Source organism: Pygoscelis adeliae, unplaced genomic scaffold, assembly GCF_000699105.1.
Source record: "Pygoscelis adeliae isolate BGI_AS28 unplaced genomic scaffold, ASM69910v1 Scaffold445, whole genome shotgun sequence".
Taxonomy (NCBI): Eukaryota; Metazoa; Chordata; class Aves; order Sphenisciformes; family Spheniscidae; genus Pygoscelis; species Pygoscelis adeliae.
The window spans coordinates 976,058-977,638 of record NW_008824894.1 but is presented as its reverse complement, the minus strand read 5'-3'; the positions used below and the strand labels follow the sequence as shown (position 1 = coordinate 977,638).

At 51.7% G+C, this 1,581-nt stretch overlaps 1 protein-coding gene across 1 annotated transcript in view; it reads left to right on the top strand.

Moving 5' to 3' along the window:
- Positions 1–1,579, top strand: part of SIRT7 (sirtuin 7) — a gene marked incomplete at its 3' end in the record, with an annotated part of 6,447 nt that extends 4,868 nt beyond the window's left edge. The window contains exons 6-9 of the mRNA XM_009324602.1: positions 168–266; positions 749–985; positions 1,230–1,310; positions 1,487–1,579. Coding sequence (XP_009322877.1) covers positions 168–266; positions 749–985; positions 1,230–1,310; positions 1,487–1,579 — 510 coding nt within the window. The remainder of the gene's footprint in view (positions 1–167; positions 267–748; positions 986–1,229; positions 1,311–1,486) is intronic.
- Positions 1,580–1,581: the final 2 nt, after the last annotated feature.

Genomic DNA, 1,581 nt, shown 5'->3' with positions numbered 1-1,581 from the left:
TCATTTAGCTTTCATAACGGTCCGTTCTCCACGCTTTTCTTCTGTTAGTTCTGCTCTGACGTATGGGGCCGTTTGGTGTACGTTGAGACATACGCGTCACCTGCCTTTGAGTAATACTTCCAGAGTCTTCTGCATGTGTGTTAGCTCAGTGTTTTATTCTCTTCAAGGTGCAGCATGTGGTGTCTCAAAACTGTGATGGGCTGCACCTGCGGAGTGGCTTACCCCGAACAGCAATATCTGAGCTTCATGGAAACATGTACATAGAGGTGAGTGGCCAGAACAGGATAAAGTTACTGTCTACTGGCCTCACAAGAAGATAAGTAAGCTATTTATCTCTCACTAGCTCAAGAAGAGTTAGTACAAGGGCTAGCCTCTGCTTAGTTCATATCTTCAGGCCCATCGGGTTTGGGGTGAGCTAGTCAGCAAGCACCAAAACAAAGTCTTCTGTACAACTCAGTAGTTTTTTCTCTGTACTTGCTAGAGCCTTCTGCTTCTGACTATTCTTCCTCAGACCTTCTCTGATAATCCCTCCTCTCGCATAGCCAACAGGCTCCCTGTAATTCCACTTGCTAGTTGAGGTTTTCCAAACTTTTCCAAGTTAGCATCGGATCCCTGATGATCCCTTCTACTGCTTCCAATTTATTGTCCCCGAAAAGTGCTTCTCTTCTGAGAGAAGTGCTTGGCTCCTGGCGCTTCACGGGCTAGATGCTAATGACGTAACAGGTTTTTTGCTTTCGTCCTGCACCAGGTCTGCACTTCCTGTACACCCAACAGAGAGTACGTGCGAGTATTTGATGTGACAGAGCGCACAGCCCTGCACAGGCATCACACTGGCAGGACGTGCCACAAGTGTGGGGCACAGTTGAGAGATACAATCGTCCACTTTGGGGAGAAGGGGACGTTGAGACAGCCCCTGAACTGGGAAGCAGCAACAGAAGCTGCAAGCAAAGCAGATGTGATTCTTTGTCTGGGTTCCAGCTTAAAGGTAACTTTAGAGACTCGGTGAAGATTGTTAGCAGCATTCCCTCTTGGTGATACACCTTGGTGCTGAGCAGTCTCCTCCCAAACAGACAACTGTAAACTCTGGTGTCAGGATTCGCCCACCATCTGTGATAGTCTCTCTTCCTCCCTCTTTCCCCTCCTGGTAATACATTCCTTTTCCTCTCGCTGATACGGTTCACAATTACGCGTGCCTTTGGCTGTACTGATAATCTCTATTTTTGTGGCAGGTTTTGAAAAAATACCCACGTCTTTGGTGCATGAGCAAGCCCCCCACTCGTCGTCCAAAGCTATACATCGTGAACCTGCAGGTGAGAGCCTTTTGCACTGTGTTTGAAGGGTTTGGGCCAAGTGGACGCTAGTGTGCGGTGAGCCTGTCTGCCCACGCGCGTGCAGGGCCCCGAGCGCGGGCCGGATCCCGGGCAGGGAGCCCCACCTGCCCCGTGGGGAGATGCCTGCAGCCGCGGGTCTGGTGTCGCTCCTGCAGTGGACCCCGAAGGATGCCCTGGCCGCCCGGAAGCTGCACGGCCGCTGCGACGAGGTCATGCGGCTGCTGATGGCGGAGCTGGGGCTGGAGATCCC